Below are 25865 nucleotides of genomic sequence, written 5' to 3' on the forward strand. Positions count from 1 at the left end.
AGGAAGTACCGTTTGGGTGACTTAACACCATCCCAGGGATTAGTCAGAATGTAAAGTGAGTCAAAAAAGGAAGCACCAAATCAAACATTTGAAATCATTATAAACTGGTATCGTCAATGTAAGAGAGGAATGCCATATCAGAATGTAATTTTTTACAATTACGCAAAACTTAAACAACCACTATCTCTCTGGTTTCTCAGCAGTAGTGTCATGCCATCCTACAGAGAAATATCTGGATATGTTTCAATGTTTTATTCCTCTATTTTTAATTAGCCCGACACCCTGTCCAACAGTTTCCCCGCTCTAACAGGTTTCCCGTCGATCTATCTGCAATAATTATGCAACACGAGGTGGGATCAGGCAGGCTACCCACTCATGATATAATGACGACCACATATAGCCCTCAGCATATCCTCCACACCTGCATAATAGACTTGGAAAAGCATGTTAAATGGGGGGCGGCTCCTCCGCTGATTTGTGGTGGCGGTGGAAGAAGCAGGCGAACCTAAAGAAAAAAAAAAAAAGAACAAAAGAAAATAAAAATTTCATATATGACCAAAAATATGCCTGCAGCTGTTGAATGCTGCGTCGAACGTGTTCTCCCTCTCTCTCTTTTTCTTTCTCCCACATGCGCGAACACACGTTCCCTCGCGCGGCCGTGCGCGCACACGCAAACCTCGCCAAAGCACTGCACAGGAGCCCCCGACAGTGCCCGTGCTTGCTTGTGCTCCGTGCCTAGCGCCTCTGCTGCTCCGCTGGACGATTGCGCAGAGGACACCTGGCGCACAGCCGTTCATTGCAAGCGATCCCAGTGGTAAATGCTCGTTTTAACCTCTTAACTTTTGCAGCGTGACTGTTTTGTTTTTTTGGTTGCAGTTTTGTTTGTTTTTTTCGTTTTTTTTCTAAAGATACCTGCTCCGAGACCAAGGGTCTATCAGGGTAAAAGAACCCTGTAGAGCCAGGCGTTTGGCTTCCAACTTAGGGCTTAATGACACGGCTATTCGCGACAGGTCTGGAAAGTTGCTTCGTGTGAGGAAGCATGTGCGCAAACTTTAAAAGCTTTTTTATAATCAAGAGACAGTTTTTTCAGAATGAAGGCAGGTGAGTCACCCGTGGCGTAAGGGGCGAAAAGAGCTCCTCGGCTCTCCAGGTACTGGAAAGACAAGAGAGAAGAAGTCGTGATCTGTGCGGTGGATAGCACTACGGAGGGAACGGACCGATGAGACAATATGGGTAAGTAAGTGGAGAACTGTGTCGTTTTAAAACGATTCCCGCCCTTTGTGAATGTGTAGACGTTTAGGGGGAAAAAAATCCCCAAGTCTTCTGTGGCATATTAATGCGCAGCAAGCTGGCATCTCCTTTATTTAAGAGCAGGCGACTACTTTTGTCCTATTCGCTCAGAATCTGTGTGAGTACTTGAAAAAAAGAGGCTTTCGTTTTCTATTTGGGAATTTGAGGAGAGGGGAGAAAGGAAGGAAGAAACAGACGGGAGAGTTCATGCTTGTGAATATCAAGGCGAGGAGACAGAGAAGACTACTGTCACCTTGTTGGTGTGGAAGTGATGTAGCCCTAATCTGAATCAGTCGACGAGACATTGCAACACGAGCTGAAGCTGAACAGCTCATTAATTGTCCTTGATTTTTATGCTGCAATGGCAAGTTTGTTCACCCAATCTGAACCTGACCTGAAACGGGCAAAAAAAAAAAAAAAAAAAAAATGGTGGTGAGATGTGCCTGTTTTCTTTGGCTTCCACCTCATACCCCCTCTTGTTTCTCCTTTCTAAGCACTGACATGTTTTGACTGCCCCTCTTCTCCTGACAGCTCTGGGTACCTACAATCTCATCCCACACTGCCTATCACCTCCTCCATTTTACTGACTGTGGGTGCTCCAAAGCTAAATTCACTCCTCAGCCTTACAAACCCACACTTCTCTTCAGTGTTTCAGGGGATTCTTCGTGTTCTGCAGCTCCAGCACTTTTTTTTTCTTTTTTTTTTTTCTTTTTTTTTTTTACATATACTTGGTCCTCAAACAAGTTGTGGGTGTTTGGGATTGTCACTGAATATGCGATGAAATGACGCTGTCACTTTCAAGCAGTCTGGAGCTGCTCAAACAGAAAACCTCATGTTTCATGTCCTTTCCTTTCAGTGCAACTTTTGTTGTTGAATAGCTCAGTGAAAGACTATTATTCATATCCAGGCATGCACGAGCGCGTACACGCACCATTGGACCAGAGCATGTGGTGCACTGAAACCTATATGAGTTGTTTTCTTTTTTCCTAACTCTTCCTAACACTGCAGCCACTCTTTTTGTTTGACTTGATTTTCTGTTGGATTTATGCGCCTTTTCTTTGTTTTTATTTTTCTATTACTAAATCTAATGAAAAGCTGAAACAGGCCCAAGGAAAGCATGGTGCCTACACATCTGTGCAGAATTGTGGCATTTTCCCAAGTAATGAGGAGCTTAGTGCTGCTAATGAGCACATTTTAATTATGTCATCACAATTACTATAACCCAGAATAAGTGGCTGCATTTGTTAGGATATCCACACTTCTCACTAAAGCGCTCTCTTACATCCCAGTCGCACCCATCACCTTGTTTTCCCTCATTCAGGGGCTGATTAATTAGGGGAAGTTTATGCTGTTGGCAGGGCTGAAGTTTTCTTTGTGAATTCAACAATAAAACTTGGCATTATCTTAATATCATATACAGAAAACTAGCAGCTGAACAGTTTAGCATCAACAGAAGATTGCTCAATTGTCCTCTCATTAATCAATTAATAGCTTGGTCTAACTGTGAATAATTCCCATAACAACTTTCTTCACTGTGCCTGTTTTGCAAGACTGACTCAGCTTCAATGCATTCAATTTGCATTGATTTAAAAAAAAAAAAATAGAAATGCAATAAAATGTCACATCTCACATTTTTCTTTTTGACCATTTCATGTTCAAAACTGGTAACAAACAATCAAGTAATATTTTTACAGTGCGTAATTTATCAGTGTGCAATTTCACTGACAGCTAAACAGCGATGGATGTGAACTCCCCGCTCCATGGCCCAAGCAGTGAAACTTGTATTCATCCCACAACAATAAATGACACAAGGAAGCTACATTTTCAGCTCCAAGAGTGATGCAAGAGTTTCTGTGACACGGCATCTCTGTGTTCACCAGTCTGTCCGTACACACTCATCTACTGTAGCAGAACTGAGCAGACAAGAGCAACAGAGCCGTTAGACTGAAATAACGTCCCTTATATTCAATAATCCGTCAGTTTCCTCAAGCAGACTGAGACGCTAATTAGTCCACGGAGCACTCTTGAAAAGCCTCAACTGAATGTCTTTGAAAACAAAGAAAAAAGAAAAGAAAAAAGAAGTCACCTGTGTGCACAGCTTTTTTTATTTTTTTTAAATTTCACATTTTAAGGCTTATAATAGTGCAGATAATTAGGAGATCTACTGTTGTTTATAGGTTGCTCTTGGCAGTAAACCATCCACTTTTCTGCAGCTCCTGCAGTCTACTTTTTTCCTCAGCTTCTTAAATTCATGTTGCCAGTAATACTGCCAAGTTTTAATCAGATCAAATATAGTAAATACGTTTATGTAAAAGACAAGGTCTCTCTGCCCTATGGATTAAAACTATAACAGAACTTGTTGCAGTTTCCTTTAGACTTTGCACGACTTTATGACTTTTACAAAACCCTGTCTCTACTTTATAGAAAACATCGAGACAAAAAAGTCTGACTTTGAACAATCTAAACAGTTGTAGCTCTAGCTACTTTAAAACCTGCTGAAGCCACCACTAAGAATTATTCTCTTTGTGAGGAATCTTTCCTTATTCTGAGAATGACTGAAAGTCCCCATTAGTCATTTTTTTTTGCTGAGGTTTAGTAATATGTTCTGTACTGCTTCCCACTCGTGCCATCAAACTGTCATAATATAGCAGATTCTTTCAGTGTACCTCCAGGTCATTGATTTGAAGGGTTTTTGTCCCTGTTGTTGTGCAGACTGTTGGGCTATTTTGAAAAGCAATGCCTTTTCCAATTTTTTTTCCTTTTCTTGAAATCCTGCAATGACTTCAGCTGTGAATGGCTTTCCCAAACAATGTGTCCTGCACATTGAACTGATACGGTGAAATATGGGCAGACACACAAAACTGAGAACAAAGTCTGGCAGTAAGAAGTGGGAGCTGAGCTTGGAGAAGAAAAAGATTCTGCAGCTAGAGGCATATGATAACGTTTTATGCCACTGAGGTGCATCACGGCCTGAATTTGGTTGTCATGGTTTTACATTTGATTATGCAGGCTTCTTAATATTTTGGCTTGATTTGCTTTCTTTGCAAGTCCACCAGCCTGAGCAACAGAAAAGATAATTAATTATCCAAAATTATTCTGGTCTGCTACAATTCTGCAACTAAAATCACTTGGTAAATAGGAAAGAGATTTGGGTTTTGGTTAAAAGAAACCGCCAATGACATCATCGAACACCTCTTACTCAGTTACCACAGTCATTATTCATGTGGCCACAAGAGGTCACTTGTCAGAAAACTTTAAACATAGTGAGTTGAGAAATAAAAACAACATTTCTGTCAAGCTTAAAGGTTCTTTATGCTTGATAGTTAGATGTGATGATATAAGGTTAAATTTTCGCTTAAATACTTATTTTCTGTCAGAAGTTGAATATGATAAATGTACTGTCAAGCAGTACAGTGAACTCAGTGTGATCTTCGAGGCTAACGATGCAAGCAGCAGGAAATCAAGGCTAGTCAGACCAGGAAATGTTTTTCAAATTCTCTAATTTTCCAGCTTTTGTGAGCCAGTTGAAATGACAGGAGTGGTACTTGTTATGGTCTTCTGTTGCTGTGTAGCCCATCTGCTTCAGCGTCCAACATGTTGTGAATTCGGAAATGCTCTTCTGCACATCTTGGTTGTAATGAGTGGTTATTTCAGTTACTGTTGCCTTCCCATCGGCTCAGAGCAGTCTGGCCATTTTCCTCTGACCTCTGGCATCAACAAGGCATTTTCACCCAGAGAACTGCCTCTCACTGGATATTTTCTCTTTTTCTGATCATTCTCTGTAAACTGTTGATATGGTTGTGTGGAAAAATCCCAGCAGACCTGCAGTTTCTCAAATACTCAGACCAGCCCATCTGGCACTAACAACCATGCCACTTTCAAGGTCACTTAAATCAACTTTATTCCTCATTGTGGTGCTGAGTGTGAACTTCAGCAGGTCATCTCAACCATGTCTAGATGCCTAAATAGAGTTGCTGCCATGTGATTCTCTGATTAGTTATGCACCTTACAAACAGTTGAACAGGTGTACCTAGTGTCGTGGCTGCTGAGCATCCATGTGTTTGTCATCAATTTTAATTATTGAAGACTGTGTTCTATACTTCCTATTGTATTGAAGTATAATATATATCTTGATACTATAAGTAATGGTTTCTAGTTAATATGTTAGACAAATCATAACAATATTGTTATTGAAAATGTCTTGACTGTGTTCATTTTTTTTCTCTCCCCACAATCCAATTTTCCATCACATTATCCGGTGGCAGTGCCTGCAATCTTCAACTTCATTCAACTTTTTATGGTTATATTTAGACACTCAAAGAGAGTCGTTAAGGTTACAGTGACTTGACAGAGGTGTTTGCTTCAGCTGACTAAAAGCACAGTTTTTCTCTAAGCTTAACCAAAGAAATTTCGTTGCCCAAATCCTAAACAAAAATCTGGATGAAACCTGTGTCGCTGACTAATGGCGTATCTTCTTAAACTGGCCGCAACTATTATGCATTAGGCAGACGATGAATTCAGTTGTAAAATGCAACTCATGACTATGTTGCACTCCCTGCATGGAAGTACATGACATCACTTTATTCCAGTAATGTCCCCCACACTCCAGACCTGTGCACATGATGACAATTTGTTATGTGTAAGAACCTGCAGTGGTTCTAACTTTGGCAGAGAAAGTGTTAATTTATGTAGTAGCCCATCGCTCATATGACCTGTAAGAGGCTGACTTAGAAATTAGATTTCCAGGGGCTTTAAAATAATGAAAAGTAATGACCAACACTGTCATTTATTCTGACTACCACAGCATCCCTGTGTATGCTCATCTTCATGTGTGTGAAGACACATGAAGAGAAGAAGAAACTGTTCAGATAATATTTATGCCAGTTTTGTGCCTTGGATATGTTTTATTCAGAGCAATTTGTGCATTGGGTGCTTTATTCTGATGAATTTCTGCCAGGAGTCTTGATTTTTCAGGTTAGCAAAAGCATTTTGGAAAAAGAAAATGCACCTTGTCTTCAACTATCTATGCTACCCCACTTTTTTTTTTTCCTTTGGTTTTCACTGGAGCCAGTTAAAAAGAAAATGTAAGAAGCAGTTAAAATAATGAAGGCAGAATCCACGATCCAGAGTTCAGATATCTAATGCAATATAGCTTTCTCAAAGTAAAATGAGCTGGTTACAGCATGAGCAACAGAAATCATTAAACTGATTATAATGCACATTGGGACTGACTAATCACTGGCACAAAGTGTTGAATTCTGATTAAACATAAATGTGTCTTGCCACAATTTTGGATGAAAGTAGCCTGCAATGCTTTCGACCTTTGCTGATTACCAGCATGCCACCACTCACACGCGCACGCATTTGGACACACACTTATGCATTAACATCATCTCTGTTGTTAATTCCTCAACATTTACAGCAGACGCGCTTTGCAGTGGCTAGCTTAAACGGTTCAGTTTGTGCTGATCTTTTGACATCAGCACTTATATTGATCTGCAGAGCTCTCTGGCTCTCTGCACCGATTTATAAACCAATAAGCTGTGCATGTGTGTGTGAGTGTGTAGGCCCATAGGAAAGGCAGGAGCAGTAAAGTTCTTGATATGTACGATGTTATGGGGCTGTGAAGAGTTTCAGCTGTCACTGACAGCCTGAGATGGAAAGCGCTGTGGGTGTAAAGATGGAAGACTTTGTGATATGGCTGATTTATTGGGTGGAACAGTTTGAGAAGCAGCCTGTCTGCCTCATGCAGTTTGATGCTGCCTGGACTTTAAAGAAAAATCTTTGTGTCTAAATGCTGATTCTTAAAAATTATATAGGTAGGTAAATAAAAGGCAGATCCACCCCAACCAGAACAGTAAATTCCATCATAATAATGGGACAGTTCATCCCAAAATCAAATTTATGTAAAAAAATTTCTGGCCCGTAAATCTCTTTATCCATCAAGATTGTTTTGGTGTGAGTTGCCCTATTTTGGATGTATCCACTGTATGAAGATGTCTTCTTTCTTTTAAACATAAACAAACTAAATGGCACTGACCTTGTGATGTGCAGTGTGCCAAAAAATACATTTAAAAAAAACTCAGCAGCAATATCTCATTGCAGAAGTCATGACCTAGTTACTCCAAGCAATCTTACATAGTGACTTTTTCTGTCTTTCTGACAAACAGTATCTGCCAACCAATAGAAATATTCAGCCATTTAATATTACAATATGACAAGGTGCAGATCATCAAGTGGTTACCGTATTTCCCGGACTACAAAGCGCACCTGAATATTAGCCGCACAAGCTAAAATCAGGGGAAAATCCTGTTTTGTACATACATTAGCCGCACCTGACTAAAAGCCGCAGGTGTTTCAATATTGACTTATCATATGTAAGAGAATATGCACAAAGCGAATTGTCAGGAAAGAGATGGCTGTTTGGAGACACACCCCTTTTATTAATATTTTGAAAAACAAGTTATGGGTACATATTTGCACATGTGCTGTGCTTCATAAATGAGTAACAAATGTAGTACATAACAGTAACCTACAGCACACCAGAAAAATAGATTCAGACTACCTTTTAGGCTCAGGTGCAGAGACACGGCTTTAACAAGAAGAAAAGTCAGTCATTCACCACCATCTTCCTGCGCACTAAAACCACCAAAGTCCTCTTCTCCAGTGTCGGAAACGAACAGGCTCAGGATGGCTTCGTCATCCACTCTCAGCTTCTTTCCTTCGTTGTCACTTTCAAAACCAAAGATAATCCTCATTGTCATTGTCAGTGTCGGAGTCGAACACCCTCTGAAGGGCCGTGGCGGTGTCCTCCTCTCCATCATGCAGCAGTCCAGCCCTTCGAAATCCGTTGGTGATCGTGGATGTTTGCACACTTTTCCACGCTGTCAGAATCCACCGGTAGAGTTGAGCATAACTTGCTTTTCGCAAGTTTATCGCCGCTCATCATCCACGCCTCCCGCTGAACGCGTAGCGCTACTTTGAAGTTTGTTTTTCGCGCTACTTGTACGGCACTACGTTGCCTGGCGGATGGACATGTGACCAACATACCACTCTTGAACCCCGATCCTTCCGCCAGGCAACGTAGTGCCGTACAACAGCGGAACAAACAAAACAAATCGTCTTACGATATGACAAAAATCATGGACAATCTATAGAAAAGCCGCACCTGACTAAAAGCCGCAGGGTTCAAAGCTTGTGCAAAAAGTAGCGGCTTATAGCTCGACAATTACGGTACATTGTGTCTCATAAACTGGCTGATTTTTGGATTTCTATGTAATGATTACTTGAAGGGAAGTTTTGTGTTTATTTTTTTGGAAGACCAAATTCAGTTAGTTCCTGTATAGTTAAAAGAAGACAGACAGTTGTACAGCTAGTATTTCCAAACTGGACTAATTGCACCAACGCAATGTAGATGGATAAGTAGCACCAAAGGCCAAAGGAAATAATATGAAATTTTTTTTTTGGAGTGAAACGTGCTTATTACTTTATATTGTGCATTGTTATTTGTGAAGAAATTGCACTTAAAATTTTGTGTATCTTTTCAACCAAGGAATTAAACTTCTTCCACTAGACTAGAAAAGATAAAGAGTACAATAGCTAGATAAAATAGCAGATATCAAGGTATAATAAAAACTGTCCGCTGTTTGATAACTTTAATTACACTCCTGCAGCTTCCTGTCTTTCATGGATCTTCGTAAGACACGTCATGTCAGATCAAAACATTGCAACCACCAGATAATTAAAGTTTTAATGGGGACGTTAAACAGTACTCTGACATCTCTTAAGTACCACAGATTTCCATCTATTATTCTCAGTTTTCAATATGTCATTTTTGTGATAGTCTGTGATATTCAGAAACACATAGGCTACTCACACATGCATAAACAGATGTGTATTTATGGATATTCATGTGGCTCAAAGTCACACCAATATCAGGCCAACAGTATGGCTGAGAGAAAACTGTAGGCACCAGACCAGAATAGGCTGGCTGAAGCTCACTTTAAAAAGTCACATGGCTAAGAGCACTTCCATCCAACTCTTCTCATTAAGGCTGGCTTTTTCGAAAGCGGGCAGCTTTCATGGGCATGAAAACCTGGTGGTATAAAAATGTTGACATTCAAAATTACCAATTAGCCCTTTTAAAGGTCTTCCTCTTTGCAAATTAAGAATGTGGTGTGTACAAATACTCTACATTAGGTTGTGACTTGTGTGAGACATCACTTTAGTCGTCATGTTTTTATTTGCTGGGCTCCTTCGTTTAAATGACATCGGTTAGAGCGCCAGTCTAAACTGTAGTAATGATTATTTAATTGGTCGACACCTCCAAAAAAGAACAACAAGTGAAAGAATTAATTCATTTCCTTTTTGAAACATGATTGCCAAATTACCTGATGTGGTCTGGCAAATTATTTTCAAGAAAATTGAAAATGTTTTGTTTTGGTTTTTCTGATGGAAAATAAAATAATTTAAGATTACCTTAACCCTTTAGTTTTAGCTCATGGAAACATAAACAAGATTCATTTATTTTTAAAGAAGTAAGTTCATGGGTAGGTCATGGCCACTTGCTTTAAACCATTTAACTAATTAACATTTTGTGTTCATCTAATTTTTGTTCCGTTTTTAAAATGTAATGCAAATCCTCACATTGCTAGGCAACACGTACCTTTAGACATGATGTTTCACACACTCTGGCTCATAGATTTAAAGCTCTATCAAATTTGAAAAACCTGAAGTTAATTTTCAGTAATTGTTTGCACATACTCAAATTAAAACAATACAGATCACACCCAGTCTTTCTCCATTCCAGCTGCGATACTGTGGTATTCTTTCTGACACACACAGACATTATTTCCCCTCTCCTCCCCTGCTTCTATCTGTCAGACAGACATCCAGAGATGTTAACTTTCTGTCGCACCACCACTTTCCCTGCCATACTTTACTGGCAACTTTATCCAAATGTCTTTATTTTCCGTGGGGTTTCAGTTACATTTACATTCTGCTTTCCCCTGCAGCAGTCCCTTAGACCCACAGGCTCGTTCTTCACTGTAGCTAGCTAAAGAAAAGTCCTTTTCCTGACATTCTTTGACTAAGCCATGAATTTGCTGTCTTTAACTGCAGGTTAATATTAGCTCTTTCATTTAGGTCTACAAACTGATTCCTGCATCAGTGATCTCTGGTTTTACTGTCTGCCCGTCACAACCAAGAATTCTCAGTGGAAGCAGCATATCCATCGTTAGTCTTTACTTTCAGCACCTCTGCACAGGATTTATAAATAGGTATTGATGTTTGTTACAGTTAGTTGTGGATAAATAATAAATGCATAAACAAGGAATTATGTTACTCATCCTATTGATCTGGAATATTATATGCTTAAGGGGCATTCACACAGGAGGCGTGTTGGCCTTTGGTTGCCTGAAATGTCACTACAGGCTCCAGTTGCTTAGGTAACCCTGATATATGTTGATTAACTTTAATTGCTCACCCCAAAATTGAGAAAAGTTTCACTTGGGACCTGCCTTCTTGATGCTGACAGCAGTTATTTTGACTGCCGTGTGTTCTGTGTTCTTTGGTTGCCAACAAGTGACTTCAGTTTCTTTAGATTTAGAAAATCCTGATTACAAAATTAGGTCTTAAAGAGTTAATCTATAGGCGTGCCTATTGGCAAATTACAGATTTTGTATTGTCATATTTAAAGAGGCATAAACACACACAAAACCATGCAGCAACAGGTTTCTTTTTTTAAATTTCATGACAAGAACTGCTAAGCTTTCCTGAATGCACGTACCTTTTATAAATTAACAATGCGTAGAGTAGTATAAGCAACAGATTATCAACCAAAATTATTCAGTCATGCTCCCAAAACGGTTGAATTCTCTGCAATTTCCTTGACAAATAGCCAACCAACCCACCAACTGAACATCATATCAGCCACTTTTTTCCCCTGTTTGAAGCAACTGATGCAAGAGTTCTTTAAGTGCACTGAAGAGCACTTTGATCTGTTCCCTGTCCAATTCTACATTTGTGAAGGGCGGTGCAAATGTACCTTACTTTTGTTTTGGGTTAACGTGCATAACTTTAAAATCCTGAATGCATACTGCTTTTGTTAAGTTACCAAGATGTTTAATTTATCTTTCCTTTTTTATACGCACTTGTTCACATGGCCACTAGAAGTAAGTTCACTTTTAAGATGTGACTATATTTCATAATAACAGATTTCATTGTTATTATATATGAAATTCCGGTTCAGCAGAAAAGTAGAAATGGAGAAGATCTCAAGGCAAAGAAGCCTTTCAGATGACACTTTGCATCTGCTGGGCAGAATGTCAAAGCATACCCTCAAACAACTGTACAGAGTGGATGCACAAATGGGGTCTACGTGGAACACTCATCAGTCTTCACCCTTATTTATCAAGTTAATGACATAAAAGTTAATTAACATTTGGCTAATTCTTTGCTGCAGTGGTTGCACTTCTTTTCTGTTTGCACACAACTCTATGCCTCTTTTCCTAGTGAAGGTTCCAGCAAGAGCAGCTCTGTCTGTCTTCATTTCCCCATTTAACTGCTATGCTTGAGTAGGTCGTGGACTCAATAGACCTCAGTTACTACGTCTCCCACAAATCCAGACAGAATAACTGAGCTCACAGAATTGACTGCTCATTTCATTTAAAATTTTAATGGATGCTGCCCCATTTAAGCTGTATTTTTCTATTACTGCTATTAAGCTCCACTTTTACATATATTTTGCTCACCATATGCAGTGTATTGTGTATGTAGGACTGGCTGCTTGTCTGTATGCACGTATGTGCAGCTCCAGTAGTAGTAAAATAAGCTTTTATCATAAATCAGCTGTTTTATACTGCTTCATGCTTTCGGTGCGAGTTGAAATTACAGCTGACTCCAATTTTCAAATTAATGGCCGTAAAATAATGGGTTTTAAGTGTGTAAAAGGTACTTCATTTCAATATTGTAATGCCACTGTGTCCAATTAATCACAATTGCATGATAGGCCCCGTGACTGGTAATATGTCACGTTCTTCTGTCCTCTGGAAGTATTTTTAATTTTATGTGCCTTAAATCTGAGTGAACACACTCAATAGTGTAATATATCACACATGCTGTAGTACCATACAGTTTTGCTTGCCTAAGCTCAATCACACATCATACACTTTAAAATTCTTAGATGCTGTGTCAGAACAGAAGTGTCAGGTTAAAAAAGGATGCACAGGAAGTAGGACTGGGAGAAATCGTGTTACCTGAAGCTTTAGGTTATGCAAAAATACAGATTAGAATGTATTATACTCTTTTATTTCTAGACTAAAGCCTCATATTGGGATCAGTATTTCTCACAGTCACATCCTATCTTAATTTAGTTTAGTATGTTGGCATATTTATAGAGAAGAAAGAAAGAGAAAGTGACAATTAAGCCTATAGTGTAGACGGTCTTCTATTTTCCAATTTAAAACAGGCACAGCTGCAGCGAATGTTTAAATATAAAACGCTAACTATACTTTTCTGCCAGTCAATAACCTTTAAAAGCCACCTCATACACCCCTCCTTTTAATGTGTATTATCTTTTATATGGTAGAACATTTAATAAGAAATATTTAGTTTTTTTTTCTTCTTTTTTTTCTCCACACTTTCATTTCTTTGAAGTGCCCCAGCATGTGGCCTGTTGCAGCATGTAGTACTATTGGCCAACTCACTTGGGCACTCTGGGTAATAGCCTTTGCATCAGTGCCTGAGCACTGTGCATTCAAATGAAATATCAACTTGTCTCACCGCCAAGGAAGATGACAGCTGACTCTGCTGGGCCTGCCAGAGACCACTCTGTCCTGGGGGGAGGGGCAGTGTCACTTTTATGGGATTTCGGGAAGGTTGCCACTGGAACCTGGCCTTGGGTAAGGTAATTGGAGAAAATATATATTTTAGGATATTGTGTAATAACTTTAGCTTTTTTTGCATTTGAACCCATTTCAGCTGACATTTAGTGTGCACATTTAAGTGTAACTTCAGCAAATTACCTCTGTTCAGGACGTTGTTGAGCTCCAGGGATACCGGAGCACAGAACTTGTTTCTTAATTAATATTTATGGTCTTCAATTGCATTTTCATCAGCTGCAAATTGTGTTGAAACATTGGTCGCTGCACAAAATAAAAGAAAGTCTGCTCTACTTGTCTCCTACATACTTGACTAAGAGTACAATTCCATCTTATAAGAAATCTGTTTTTAAAACCTTTTATTGCTATTGCAAGAAATCTTTAAATGAAATGCTAAACTAATAAAGGTGGTGTTAAATTTGGTATGGGTTTAGTCTTTTAGAAATTTTTGACACTGTCCCATCTGGGTTTTTTTTGTTTTTTTTTGTTTTTTTTGGCCATCTGAGGCAACAAAAATTATATTTGCATCTAGTTTGGTTGCTGAAACGTTTTCTGTTATGTACATGTTGAGAGTCATTGTGTACATTGAGTGCATAGGAAATATAATCTAGATTATCCTTACTGAATCAGTAAACTAGGTTACTTAATGCATTCACTAAAATATATAATATATTTTGTGGTAGAAGACTACTACTATTTTACTACCACTCCAGCTCGACCAATCATCGGCTTTATATGGATTTAAATTTAGATGTACCCACAGGTCATTGGAAATAAAACCGTTCATCTGTTTATCTTTCTCTGACCTTTGAATTTACTCTTTATGTGGTACTCTTTAAGACTTGTGGTAGTCATTAATGTAGGATTCTTTTTAAAACAAATAGTAAGAGAAAATTAACTTCAAATAAAAGCTAAAGGGTGAAATACACTTTACAAGGCTGTTACATAGGTTATAAGAAGACATTTGCACAAAGTTTAATACAAATCGTTTCTGGCTTATAGGGATTTGTACAGAATCTGATCTGATATTGTCTGTAGATTAGATTAGATTAGATTAGATAGAACTTTATTAATCCCTCGGGTGGGTTCCTCTGGGAAATTCGATTTCCAAAAAAGCACAGCACCGACAGAAGTTACAGAGTTACAGAATAATATATATATATATATATATATATATATATAAATAAAATACACACACACACACACACACACACACACACACACACACACACACACACACACACACACACACACACACACACACACTGTAGTGATGTCACTTGTTGCCTGGAGACTTCCGTTCAAACAAACTCCTACTGCTCTTTGTACTTAATGTAAAATAGGTGGCAGTGACAAACTGGAGCTTAATGCAATGTTGGTGCTGCTGCACTATGCTGGTTTTGTTGAAATCTCCAAGATGTTAAATCTACAAGATATGAAATCTTTAAAACCCTCCGGCTCTGATTGGTCACGCTCTACTGAGAAGAAGGAGCCTTGCTGCTGGAAAGTTGTAGCTTACCACAAATCCCATATCAAATCTGATCTGCAGGGGAATGGATTTAATATCAACCTGTGGCAGCTCTATTTTATTTAAGCTGTATTTAGATAAAGGTTGTAACTTAATGATTTTCTATATATGATTTTTAATATTTTGGTTGTGTGGGGTTTTTTTTGTTTTGTTTTTTTTTGTTTTTTTAACTTTAATAATGACACAAACACAGCTATATTGAAAGACACATTTTATATTATTAAATAATTTATTTGTAATAGTTATCATAGATATATTTACTTATGCCCTGGTGTACATCTAATACGTGAAATCAATGGAAGCCTATGACTGCCTGCATGTAGCACCCCATTTAATTTCTGATTAATGAAACTGTACTGAGAGTAAACATTTCTCTTCATTGTATTCTATAAAGCCTCTCATGGGAACCTAGCGCACATATGTCCAAGGGGCTTTTATTACTATTCTCTCTATGCAGAAATCCATGCTGAACCATTGTGTGCTAATTAAAGACACTGTCATGCGTAGGCGTCTATGAGCCCAGTGGCACATTATTGTGGCTGCATAGCTTTGAGTTTTCTGCCATCTAATAACCACCTCTTGTTTTTTCATATTTTGCTATTCTTTTTTTAGGAGTACATGCACATGAAATCCCAGATGTAGTTTTAGTGATATGACATTGTGAGGTTGCCCTGGGGTTTTACAACACAGCCAATGTTCCAATGGGATTATCATTTAGGGAAAACTGATGGCTGCGTGTAGTGCAGCAAATGCTTGGAGAGTTCACAAAGTAGTTACAGGAGGTGATGGAAGTGCCACTGCATCTTTTGCTTCAAGGATTAGAGTGATTTATTTATAAAACCATTATTTTTTTTGTTGAGTTTATCTTGACTTATTTTCATGCACTCATTTGCTTCCGTTTATTTCCCCCAATAACCTGCTGTACAATTCACAAAATAGCTTTATTCTTGAAATTTATTTACTTATGTTTTGCTATTTTATGATATAATTAAATTAATTAAACTGAATTTGTATGCCTGTCTGGATCATAGCAGGATATGTAAGAAATCTGAAAAGTATTATTTTGAATGATTTTCCTTTTAACAGTCACATAACTCATTAAACACAGGGGAAGGCTGGATGAGATGCTGAAACCAGATAAGTTACTTCAAAGAAAATCTGTACCTCTTATCTCTCAAGATGCAGATTAATGATTTCTTGACATTTTGTGTTATTCTGATAACACACACTTTCTCAAAGTTGGTGTGTGCACTCCCAGTGGCCACAAGGTAATTGTTGTTGGAACACATTAAGACAGTGAAATCGTGTCCTCTAAAGCATAGACTGATGCATAGACTAATTCATGTTCACAGGAGCTGTCGACCAGGTTACCCAATGTAGTTTCCATCCATCTTTCTTTATTGAATGTAATGGAATAATGTAAAATAATAATAATGTATTCTGATTCTTCTATTATAATTTCTCCAAGGAAGGCATGGCAAAAACTGCTAAAACACTGCAAATTTAAAACCGCACTGATTCAGGAAGCGTACAGGAGTAAATCAAATCACTGGTTAAATGTAATTTCCGTAAAGGTCAAAAGTTACCTGCTAGTGTTGAAGTATAGCATAGCTGCATTTTGCAGTTTGTGGTGGCAGCTCATGTATGACATTGGATGTTTGTTGCCCATTTTAGCATGAAATTGTCACTGTGCTGTATGACAACCCCTAAGTTGTGGATTAATGATGCATACTAATATTTTCTGCATACCATTTTCTGCACAGGGGAAGAATTGCCTTTTATTTTCTTACTTTGCAGCTTACAGCAGCAGGTTAGTATAGAGAAAGTGCAAGAGTTGAACTGTACAAAAATTGGATTTTCTGAAGCTAGTAATAAACAATTATTTATTCAACCTCTTTTTAGTTTCATTAATGTAACACAAAATCATTCAGGACAGTTTATACAGTACGAAAGAGAGCTTGTAGTGTTGTAGAGGAAAACCCTGTGATCTTTCCATGAGTAAGCAATTGATAATTGTGAGGAGTAAAAAGACCCACTTAACCCTTTAGAGCCGATCGGAGCGGGAACGCTCTGTTATGCGTAACTATTTTTAAATCCCAGTAGCACTGCAACCAAGTAAGCTAGCGCAAAAATTTTTTTTGCATATGAAACCGGAGGAGTTGTACTTACATCTTATGCCATCAGCTTGTCCTAGGTCACGGTTTTCTTCCACATATAGCTTTGCAAAAACTGCATAAAAAGCGCTTGCAGGAACAAAAACATAATATTCCAGAAACACGCTTTACCGATCCGATCAGCTGTCCATAACACTTCCTACGTTGGAATAGACATCAGCGCGAACTTTTGCATTTCCGCCATTACCTGCCCGAAACCGGAAGTGACGTCATTTTCGCGGAAATGTAGTCTTTTTTGCGATCAGGGCCTCAGGGCCTATACTGCTCTTTTTAAAAGTTATCTTTGACTTTATGACTTTCTGTGTCGTTTCTGGGATGCTTAGGACTCATATTGCACTGCTGGAAATAGTTTATTTTGATGCATATGCTGCTTTTTTGCAAATTTGCAGTATAATATTTATTTTCGTTTTTCCTGCAGTGTATAAAAATTGGTGTATTTCAAAAATAAAACTATGAAGACACTCAAAATAAATTTCCTGTGGTGGGAAACTATTTTGTGCAACTTTTTTGTATTTACAGTTTTGAGGGATAAGCCTCTTAAATTTCTCTAACTACAAATATATGTTAAAAAATCAAAAACGATTTTCAATTTTTTTGTAGTTTATTGCACTTTTTTGCAATTTATGTAATTACTATGCACTTAATGAATACATATTATTAAAATCTGGGCTATAATGGTTGTATTGATGTATAGCAACTTGAAATGCTCCCAAAAATGGCTCCACAGCATGTAAAAATATAATATAAGCTCTGGCGGACTTGGTTCTATGGTAGGTCTTAAAGGGTTAACAAGAAGAAACATTGGGCAGCACCAAACTCAGGGAGGACAGCTTTTGACTCAACTGGGTGGGGTGAGAGGAGAGCAAAGAGGGGAAAAAAAAAGGTTGATCATTAAGAGATAGCAGACACTGAGCAGGCTATTGGGGCCAGTAACTACAGACAAGACATGTACAGCTCTGGAACCAGAGATACGGGCAGAAAGGTACAAGAAGAAAGAGGACAGAGAGGAAAGGGCACAAACTGCAGGAGAGAGAATATCACAAAGTTAATTAAATGTAAAAGTGAAGTCTAAAGTGTGGAGAGTAGAGGATAATTACTTAGAACATTATGGGAGGTCCCCATAGCAGCCTGAGCTTATAACGATATTATGATATTACTAAAGGATGACACAGGGATAACAAAAGTCCACCTTAGACATGCCAAACAATACTTTTTCACCATTACTGTGATACAGAATGTGCTCAATTTTGACAGCACTGGATAGTTGAAAGCTGGAAGTTCTAGAGACTTCGGTTATGTGTGGATACGGATATGCAGTCAGGCCCCTTAGTATTTGGACAGTAAGGCGTTTTTGTTTGGGTTTTTTTTTTCTACTTTTGTAAATCACACAGGGTTTTAAAATCAGTCAAGATTTTATTGAACTGCAGACCTTCAGGTTTAATTCAAAGAATTTACCAAAAGGAATGCATTGTTGTTGTTGTTATGATATCTGTTTATCTTTAATGATGTTGGTCCATCTGTCAGTCCTCAACGTTCTGGAAAGAAATAATCTCAAAGGATTGTTCGTTGAACATAAGTTATCTTATAACTCAGACTCAGAATGTGTTAGGACAGTGATACATCTTTAAACATACAGCCGAATCTGAAATCAAGGTCTGCCTGTCAGCATTGATATGAAGGTGTGTTTACATAATTTGAGTGGTGTGAACTTGTTTTGGTTGTCTTGCTGAATGTCCAAAAAATGTGCCAAGATCTAAGATCAGCTTTAATACTTGGACAATCGCTGCATTTGCATGGCAGATGAGGCTGCCACTGAAGCAACAGGCAGAAGTTGTGCTAAGGCCATGTTGATAGGCTGCACAAGGTCTTAAGGTCCTATATTGGTCAGAGGGCCCGGTGGCGCCAGTGTCTGGCAGCCTCGCCTCTGTCAGTGCGCCCCAGGGTGGCTGTGGCTACAATGTAGCTTGCCATCACCAGTGTGTGAATGTGTGTGTGAATGGGTGGATGACTGGATATGTAAAGCGCTTTGGGGTCCTTAGGGACTAATAAAAGCGCTATATAAATACAGGCCATTTACCATTTATATAAAAGACCTGAGATACTATAGTCTAATGCAGGGGTGGGCAACTCCAGGCCTTGAGCGCCAGTGTCCTGCAGGTTTTAGATATCACCCTGGGTCAACACACCTGAATTAAATGATTAGTTCATTACCAGGGCTTTGGAGAACTTCAAGACATTTTCAGGAGGTAGCCATTTGAATCAGCTGTGTTGGATCAAGGACACATCTAAAACCTGCAGGACACTGGCCCTCGAGGCCTGGCGTTGCCCACTCCTGGTCTAATGGTATTGTAAATGATTCACAGAGCCATTTGACAGAACAAATGTCATGTAGGGTGTATGAAATCATGGAAGCTTTTTTTTATTCAAAACAACTTGATGAGGGCTAATACTTATTCTGAGAAAATATCTCTTTTACATCATCCTGTAAACCTAAAATGCTGCACATTTAAGCAGTAGGTCTTCTGGTTACTTAATCAGATGTGTATATTTTTTATCATGCTGTTATCGACCTTGAGAAGTCTGTTCAGAATATTCATTTATGAGGAGAACTATATGTCAGTTAGTGTATTTCTTTTAAGAAACCATTGTCATGACCGGTTGGTTACGTAGAACCACTGTCCCAACTGTGTGTTAGGTCATGACATGACTGGCGGGTTTTTGTAAATATGATTCTTTTCATGACATAATGTAAAGAAAAAGAATGTAAAGAGAAGTCATAAAGATACTTAAATAAGGGCCAATCTCAACAGAAACAGAAAAGTACCACTGCTGAATGATAAACTATTTAGATCACTAAAGAAATAATTTAAACAAACAAACAAAAAACCCACAATTTAAAAAAAACATTATATTTACCAGTGTCGAATTTTGAGATCTTTGTAGAAGAGATTTTATATTTAAGTCGTTTTCAATGCATGTATAAAGCTGTTGTTGCACCAGCCCAAGCAACACATTGCTGACTTTGCATGGTAAATCAGTAATAATACTTCTTAGTCCTTTTTGTTTGACAGCATGAATATTTTGAAATTGTAAATATAACTTGATCACCATTCAAATCTTTACGTTTTTCTCTGTATCTCTTTCTCCTAATGTTTTGTAGGTCCATTGCTGTGTGATGGACGACTGACACACCTCCTCTTCCCTTTGCTTCTTCTCTTGCGGGCTCCCCTGTTATTCAGTTTTGGTGAGCGAACATGCCCTAATAGCTGCCGATGTGAGGGAAAAACTGTCCATTGTGATTCATCTGGATTTTTAGATGTTCCAGAAAACATCTCAGTAGGCTGCCAGGGCCTTTCCCTGCGATACAATGAACTGCATACGCTGCTACCATATCAGTTTGCTCACCTCAGCCAGCTTCTCTGGATCTACTTAGACCACAATCAGATTTCAGTTGTTGACAGTCGAGCGTTCCAGGGGGTCCGCAGACTCAAAGAGCTCATTCTGAGCTCCAACAGGATTACAGCCCTACACAATTCAACATTTCATGGAATTCCAAATCTTCGAAGTCTGGACTTGTCCTACAACAAATTAGAAAATCTACAGCCCGGTCAATTCCATGGCTTACGAAAACTACAAAACCTTCACCTACGCTCCAATGGTCTCTCCAACATCCCAATTCGAGCATTTCTGGAGTGTCGAAGTTTGGAGTTTCTGGATTTGGGTTACAATCGAATCAAAGCTCTTACCCGCACAACTTTTCTGGGTCTACAGAAGCTGATGGAGTTACATCTGGAACATAACCAATTCTCTCGGATCAACTTTTTTTTGTTTCCACGTTTAGCCAACCTAAGATCACTTTATCTGCAGTGGAATCGAATTAGGGTGGTCAACCAGGGTTTGCCATGGACATGGTATACACTGCAGAAGCTTGATCTGTCTGGAAATGAAATTCAGACTCTGGACCCAGCTGTGTTTCACTGCTTGCCCAACCTGCAAGTCTTAAACCTGGAATCCAACAAGCTGTCCAATGTGTCTCAGGAGGCAGTGTCAGCGTGGATCTCACTGACCTCAATAAGTCTTGCTGGCAATATCTGGGATTGTGGAACTGGGATATGCCCACTTGTTGCTTGGTTGAGAAATTTTCGGGGTAGTAAAGACACAACAATGATATGCAGCAGCCCAAAGTATCTCCAGGGAGAAAAAGTCATGGATGCTACAAGGAGCCATGGTATTTGTGAGGAAACCGATTACATTCTGACTGAAACACCTTCACCAACATCAGAGCTCATTTCGGAAGCCACTGCCGAACCAACCTTTGGCCCCACAAGTGGCATTCCACCTATGCCACCGACCAGTACCTTTGGTCCTCTCCCACCATTTAGACCTCGACCCATTCCTCATCCTACCTTTCCCGGGCATATGAGCAAAGATCCCAGAGACTCAGTGGTTCGCCCTCGACCCACTCACATACCACCCCCAGAGATAGAGCACATGACTCTGCACAAAGTGGTTGTGGGCAGCGTAGCACTCTTCTTCACCATGTCATTAATCTTGACAGTTTTTTATGTTTTGTGGCGGCGCTACCCAGGTGCAACCAGGTTGCTGCAGCAGAGATCCATGGTGGGACGGAAGCGTCGCAAAAAGAGTCCAGAGCCAGAACAGAACCTCAGCTCCCAGCTCCAAGAGTATTACATGAGCTACAATCCTGCTGCAACACCGGAAGCATTGGAGGTGCTAGGCAATGGCACTGGTTCCTGCACTTGCACAATTTCTGGCTCCAGGGAGTGTGAGGTATGATCGATCGCATCAGCCTAAAAATAAAAACTCAAAATCAAAATACAAGACCCAACAGAGAGGTAAATCCTTTATCAAGTATGTACTGTAAAAACACTAATCACAGTAAAGCACCCTTAACTCTTCATTTAAAGCACGCTTGACTCCAAATGTTAGATGTCTCCAATTATTCCAGTTTTTTATTTTGAAACCGACTCTAAAGGGGAAAATACAAAACAGCTAATCTGATCTGATCTAGGAAAAGAAATCTACATCATGGTCTCAGAGGACTGCATTAACACAATAATTAATGCATGCATAATTTTTTGTTCTCTGAATTATATTGGTTATGGCTTTAATTACCATTCTTTTGCTTGGAATTTATCTTTGTATCACTGGTTATCTGGATGATCTTTTCAAAGCTACCCTTTTGAAAATGTTCTTCATGGTATGTAGACTTGAAAGCACAGGGAATAATTGGAAACTGTCTAACTAATTTGTAGACACTACTCCACATTAGCATTGCATGGCTTAGATGTTTTAAAGCTTTTTTGGCTTGCGTGTTTGGAGGAGTGAGAATGATGTGTTTGTGGACTAATGCATAAATGTGTGCCTACATAATTAATTTTTCTATTGAAAAATGCCAAATATACTATATTTAGCATCTATTAAGGTAAAATGGCAAGGGTCTACGAAGTGCAATGCTGTTAAGTAAGAATTTGGTAGTTTTGCTGTCACAAAGTGAGAGCAGCTGATCAATACTAGATAGAACATAAAGTTCAAATATATTGCCTATCGTCAGCTGAACATCCATTATAGATGTCTAAAGTTGATGATCTGCACTGAGTGTGTCTGGCGCACTGCATGCCTCCTCACTTGAGGAAATTTATGTTAATCTGCATAGAGGGGAGGCACTATGGTAATCCCAAAGCTTATGATATGGCTTAAATGAGGATCCCTCTGCTCTGGTAAGGAGTGAATGTATAAACCATTGTAATTACAACCACAAACATGAAGACATGTCTAATTTTGGGACGGAAATTTTACCTTTCAAAGTAATGACTGCACACCTGTGTGTTTTTCACCAATGGGCCCAAGATAGTTTAAGTAAATTAAAATACTTAAAATATTTTTGTCTAAATATTTTATTTTAAATGTGATTGATTTCAATTAAATTGAAAAAAGGGGGAATTGGAGGATACAATACATCAAATAATAGTTTTTTTTCTCTAGCTATCCTAACTCATATTCAAACTTTGTGGGTTCTAATGTGAAAGAGGCTCACTGAGCAAAATGTTTAATTTTGAAATTTAAATTGTTTGGTACTATTCATTTTTACTTGAGCTATAAACTTAATTTTCTCACATTGTGAAGTTATAATATAATAAGTAAATGTCAGTAAGAAAATATATATATTTTTTCCTTCCCTGTAGGTGAAGTCAGCATTACAGATGTGGGGAGGTCGAATGAATTACAGCAAGTCAACCAAATCACCTAATCAAATCAGCCTGTTCCATATACTCTAAGTCGTAACTCACTTGATATTGACAATGGAGCAGGTCCAGCTTTTAACATTTTACATCAACAGTAAAATTGTTTTCAATCTCCTACTTGCAGTTATAGCAGTATTTTTATTCCAGTTTTCCTCATGGCATATGTTTACAAGGACATATTGACAGTTACAATGGTAGCTGGTTTGCTTTCATGATTCACTTTCATGATATTGGGCTATTGTAGAGTTCAGTCATAATGCACTGCATTATGATCGAATGGATAATGTCAGCAGTAACGATAAAGAGAAATGTACGAGGATTAAATTGATTTCAAGTGCTCCCAAGGTTTAAAAAAAATGGTGTGTGTGTTAAAATGACATGTACTTATATACAGAATAAACAAATGGCGATCAGTTTCATGCATAGATTTTTGTGAGCAAAGCAGCTAATCAAGCAGTCTGACTTCAAGGATGAATGAAGGAGCACTTCAAAGATGCAGTCCAGTGGTTAAGGGGTGAAACTAATGTCAAATCTAAAGCCAATTAGGATGCTATTCATCCAGAGGGTTATGGCTTCTTTCAAAAATTCTCCACTTCCCCTTTGGTGCTTATTCAGTTTCAATTACAAGATGTCTTGGTGGCATAGAGGAGGTGTTTTGATATCTCTTTCCCAAAGCTTGTAATATTTGCTGAAGAAATCTCAATTTTGTGCAATGAGCCATAGCTTGAATGGATGTTTGCCCCTAAACTTTACTAGTACCCCAAAACTACGCCAATTGAAAACTCTTAAAAGAAACATACCTTTGCTTTTGTAAATAGAGAATCAGATGCCTGATTACGCCTGGGTTTGACCAATGCTAATCTACCCTCCAGAGATCAGAAACACAGCTGTATAGCTTTTCTCTGCTCTGAATAAATGAATCTGGGGCTCATCAGTTGCAAATGAAAACCAGCCAATAAAAGGTATCTTGCTCACTTGCATACTATGAAGGTTTTTTAAGCATTGCTTACCCTGCTACAAGGCCAAGCATCCAACACGCATTTACGCTGAACAAAGGACATTATGTTAAATTTACATATCTTTAGGCCGATTTTATTCAGTGGAGTATTTGCGGTTTTTTTCTGAACAAGGATGTTATTAACTTTTCACTGTAGAGAATAATGTGGGAAAACAAACTCAGTTAATAAAGTTAATTCTCACTTTCAAAATCCTACTTGGAATTTGGTAAAAAGCATTTAGATTAATAGTTTGTTGGGCTTTTTTTCATTGTTTTGTTTTTATAGATGTATTCAAATTCCAAAGAAGTCCATAACATCAGAGTTAGGTTCTTTGTAAAGAATTGAAAAAATGAATGTCTTTTAAAGATAAAAAAGTATTGTATACTTCAGTTGAAAAGATTAAGAGATCTATATTTGTACAGTGTCTTGTGACTGCTGTGTTAGTCACCAGCACACAGCTTGACTCCAGTTTGATACAAACAAAAGCAATGCTCTGATTCTCTTTTAACTGCAAATATTTCTGTAGCAATCAGTGTCAGTGTAAGTATTGTTTCTCTCCACATAACCATAATCCAAATCTCATCATCTCAAAAACGATCTTTCCTTTTCAACATCACTGACGGTGTCTACAGTAGTTTGCTTGGGGGCGTTCTACACTGTTGCCTATTTCAGCCGTTTAATAATTGAGAAGCTGGTGTCAGCCTGGTTTAGTTTGATGAAAGTGCCATCTTGCTGGCTGTGCCTTTCATTACGGCTGTGTGCAACGCCAGCAGTCCCTTTTGGGTGGCAATGGGGACGAACAAAAGCTAGCACAACACATTTACTCTGGTGTGGCTAATTCGGTGAGGTATTCTGACTGACACGGCCCAGCAGGAGACAAGTCGATGTCTTTTTTACTTACATCCTAAAGATTTTGAGGCAAGAAACTCAACACTTAAAAGCCTGTGCAGCTCCAGAGGTTTGGGGGTTTTTTTTGGGGGGGGGGGGGTTTCACAGGTTGAGGTTAGCTGCAGTTATGCATGGCGTTTGCTGAGATCACCAAAATGGATCAGTAATACACCATGTACAGAATTCAAATATGGGCAGGTCTCTCATGTAGGAGTTGTGGAAAATTTACAGCTATTGGAGAAAAAAAAAAAACAGCTTTAGACGTGGTGCCTAAATGATTGCAAGCATTACCACAAATAGAAATGAAACACGGCTTATTTCAGGAAGCTCATATGTGTGGGTATACTCTGCTATTCGAGATCCACAACTATCATCCTATTCATCTTATTAAAACTTCCCTTGAAGCTTTAATAAGCCCTGGTAGGCCTATTGACTCATTGTTTCTATACCAAAATAGTGATGTTCATGAATCTTCAAAATAGTGAATGCTGAAGTTTAATTTACATAATAGCATTACATTAACAGGCGGCATGAAGTTTAAAGCATAAATGGGTGACTCTTTTAAATATTAGAATGATAATCTTTGCCTTCTGATTCATTTTGTTGCTGATCACATTCGGTTGGCAACACAGTGCTGTATTTCATTGTAGATGGGTTCAGCTACTTTGAAATATTGGAAAAATTGGAATAGTCTTTGTTATAACACTGAATATGTTTCAATCACATTTTTATATTTCTAAAATTATTTTCTAAATCTTTGGAATGCCTTTTAAATAATAAAAAATGATACCCCAGTTAATACACAATTTATTATAATTAAACTGAAAAAAAAATCAATGTAA

General features: G+C 38.5%; 1 protein-coding gene across 2 annotated transcripts in view; it reads left to right on the forward strand.

Moving 5' to 3' along the window:
• Positions 1 to 519: 519 nt before the first annotated feature.
• Positions 520 to 25865, forward strand: part of lrrtm4l1 (leucine rich repeat transmembrane neuronal 4 like 1) — a 65700-nt gene continuing 40354 nt past the window's right edge. The window contains exons 1-2 of one of the 2 annotated variants that reach the window (XR_014921382.1): positions 520 to 1233; positions 20032 to 21727. Coding sequence is in view for 1 of the 2 variants with exons in the window: in XM_085463259.1 (XP_085319385.1) it covers positions 1230 to 1233; positions 20032 to 21662 (1635 nt within the window). In the remaining variant the exon portion in view is untranslated. The remainder of the gene's footprint in view (positions 1234 to 20031; positions 21728 to 25865) is intronic. The other variant, XM_085463259.1, reaches the window with a different exon arrangement.

The sequence above is a fragment of the Copadichromis virginalis genome, linkage group LG7, assembly GCF_057382275.1.
Source record: "Copadichromis virginalis isolate Kocher_CV1m ecotype Utaka linkage group LG7, C_Virginalis_male_GT1.1, whole genome shotgun sequence".
Taxonomy (NCBI): Eukaryota; Metazoa; Chordata; class Actinopteri; order Cichliformes; family Cichlidae; genus Copadichromis; species Copadichromis virginalis.